At 36.2% G+C, this 3,304-nt stretch overlaps 1 protein-coding gene across 1 annotated transcript in view; it reads right to left on the minus strand.

Annotated features, from left to right (window-relative positions):
• The window catches only part of aox6 (aldehyde oxidase 6), a 26,318-nt gene that overhangs the window by 16,426 nt on the left and 6,588 nt on the right, over positions 1 to 3,304 (minus strand). Inside the window, exons 3-4 of the mRNA XM_016551439.1 lie at positions 979 to 1,072; positions 770 to 879 (exon numbers count right to left, since the gene is read on the minus strand). Coding sequence (XP_016406925.1) covers positions 770 to 879; positions 979 to 1,072 — 204 coding nt within the window. The remainder of the gene's footprint in view (positions 1 to 769; positions 880 to 978; positions 1,073 to 3,304) is intronic.

Below are 3,304 nucleotides of genomic sequence, written 5' to 3' on the forward strand. Positions count from 1 at the left end.
GTCAGTTTGCGGTAGGTCATCACAGTATACGGCCTCTCCTGTAGCTTGACTCAGAGCTGTCCGGTGCATCATGGGTCGGCCCACCGGATCTTGAGCCGACTGACCCTCCAAGACATTCTGCACACATAAAACACACAACCTGCTGTTTACCTTCTATAAGTTCAGTGATTTAGCTTTTTTGCTGGCTTTTAATTGAAAAAAACAGATACAAACAAGAAATAATAGGTAGAGAAAAAAGAAACAGGTTTTGTTGCAAGCAGGATTTGAACACAAATTTCCCATTTGAGCACCATGAGACCATGATTTTGCCCATAACAGTGCTTTTATGGACAGCTACCAGTGTTTCCCACAGACTTACACTCTATATGTGGCGGCACTTCCCCTGGGGAAATATATATGTATATAATGTAAACATAAAACAGCAGATGGGCTTATTGAAAGTGCAAATTCATTCTCTGCCAGCAGGAGGCGCTTTAAGAGCTGCAGAAATAGTGGTTTCCCCGGTAACGGCTGTAATCAAAACAACGTTGCGCTCATGAACGCTACTTTATCAGGCATTATAGGAAATATTAAATTAAAATGACATCAAAACTTTTCTGAAGACAATCGGTTCCCTTCAAAAAAGATACATTCATATAAAAACACCCATGCCGCATTTTGACTTTGAACCTTGGGCATGGACAATCTCGTTCTGGGGAAAAATAAAAAACATGATACTTTTGCAAACAATGTGCAAAGCACTGAAACTAGCCGACGGTTCGTTTCTTACCGGTCTTGTAGCTGGTATGAAAACGGACAACACTATCTCGTCTGGTTTTAGAATTGTCTTTGCAAATCCAAGGAAAAAATATTTATCGATAGACACCCTCCTTCGTCCATCTGTAATGGATATTTGGGTAGAAAAGTGAGAAGCCTGTCAGGCAAACATGCTTGAAAAACTGATTCAAATATTATAAATTATATAGGAAGTTGGGTCACCTTTAGAAAGTGCCACTAGAGTGCATCTTCCAGCAGCTAAGACGGGGGTCAGGTCAGAGTTTGGATATGCGCTTGCAATATTGCCACCCAATGTCTACATATGTTAACAAACATAAAAAATAAATAATAAAAATAAGCAAAATAAAGTGTAAACTAATTAAATTTTGACTGCTGACTATTTAACATTTAAAAATAAAACTATTTAACATTTACAATAAAGTGAATTTATTTTTTGAAAATAATAAAATCATTATGCCTTCTTTTAGATTTTTTTTTACTTAATTTGGGAATTCAATGTTCAAATATATTTAATTTGCATATATCTGAAACATAACATTTTTTCTAGGGATGCACCGATACTGGTATCGGTATCGGGCCCGATACTGGTCTCCTGTACTCGTACTCGTACTCGTTAAAATGCCCCGATACCAAACGCCGATACCATACAGCATGTGATAAGCGCCATATTCAAACAAAGAAACACCGACAACAGAACAACAGACAGCAGAAAGGAGTTAAGGATGTCTACTACGAAGTATATGTATGCAATGAATATAACATTAAACATTCAGTATTAACGCCTGTATAGCTGAAGTGCGCGAGCTGATAAAAAAGTAAAAAGATACACACACACACACAAAAGGGGTAATAAAATAATTTAAACTTCATGCGATACTGATTTCCTTAATTGGTTCATACCTTTTCCTTCAGGTATTGGAGGACGAGCAGGTTGAATTTAAAAAACAAGCTCAAGGTCAGGGATCTGCGGAAATCCACTTTCCCGCCTGGTGCCGACGGCCCAAGTTTGATCTCATCAACCAGTGTGCTGTACGCATCACTTAACGTCGCCTCCTCCCAAGGCCTTCGAGAAAGAAAAAAAGTCAAAGCACAAAAACAACGCAAACTACTGCAACTGCAATTTTTTTCTCGTATCCCAGAGGAAATGCAACTCAAAAAACAAAAACAAAGCAAAGTATTATGCAAAGCATTAGACATCTTAACGTTTACTCCATTCAAAGAGAAAATGCAACAAAAAAAAAAAACAACGCAAATTATTAGCCAACTTAACTCCCACAAAATTCCCACAAAAAAATTCAACTCAAAAAACAACTCAACGAATTGGACAATTTAACTTTTACTCCATTCCCAGAAAAAGTACTGCAAAAAATTCTAATTTAAAAAACAACTGAAGTATCACACAATTTAAATTTTACTCCACAAAACATAATTTACTAATACTCTAATTTCATAGGAAACAAAACTTTAAAAAAAAATTATAAATAAATAACATAAATTAATTTCATACCTTCCTACAATCTGTTCGCATGCGCGTTCAGCACTGAGGATGTGCTGTACGCATCACTTAACGTCGCCTCCTCCCAAGGCCTTCAAGAAAGAAAAAAGTCAAAGCACAAAAACAACGCAAACTATTGCAACTTAAAAAACAATGCAACCTATTATGCAACTTTTACTCCCATCCCAGAGGCAATGCAAATGAAAAAAAAAAACCTATACTAAGCATTACGCAAACTAACTTTTACTCCAATACCAGAGGAGATACAAAAAAACAAAACAAAAAAAAAACCCAAAGCATTAGATAACTCAGTTTTTTCTCGTATCCCAGAGGAAATGCAACTCAAAAAACAAAAACAAAAAACAAAGCAAAGTATTACACAAAGCATTAGACAACTGTTAAGTTACTCCATTCAAAGAGAAAATGCAACTAAAAAAAAAAACAACGCAAATTATTAGCCAACTTAAATTTTACTCCATTCCCACAAAAAAATTAAACTCAAAAAACAACGCAACGAATTGGACAATTTAACTTTTACTCCATTCCCAGAGAAAGTACTGCAAAAAATTCTAATTTAAAAAACAACTGAAGTATCACACAATTTAAATTTTACTCCACAAAACATAATTTACTAATACTCTAATTTCATAGGAAACAAAACTTAAAAAAAAAAAAATAACATAAATTAATTTCATACCTTCCTACAATCTGTTGGCATGCGCGTTCAGCACTGAGGATGGTGGCTCCCACTCCTCCATAATAAATACTGATCTCCTTCACTACATTTGAGTTCTCGTTGAACCAAACGCGCATCCCAGCATTCACCGTAGCTAGTGCGCTCTCCTTACGCGGGGCATGTCGGAAGGCATGGACAATCTCGTTCTGGGGAAAAAAAAAAAACATGATACTTTTGCAAACAATGTGCAAAGCACTGAAACTAGCCGACGGTTAGTTTCTTACCGGTCTTGTAGCTGGAATGAAAACGGACAACACTATCTCGTCTGGTTTTAGAATTGTCTTTGCAAATCCAAG

The sequence above is a fragment of the Sinocyclocheilus rhinocerous genome, unplaced genomic scaffold (assembly GCF_001515625.1).
Source record: "Sinocyclocheilus rhinocerous isolate Xijiao unplaced genomic scaffold, SAMN03320098_v1.1 scaffold945, whole genome shotgun sequence".
Classification (NCBI taxonomy): Eukaryota; Metazoa; Chordata; class Actinopteri; order Cypriniformes; family Cyprinidae; genus Sinocyclocheilus; species Sinocyclocheilus rhinocerous.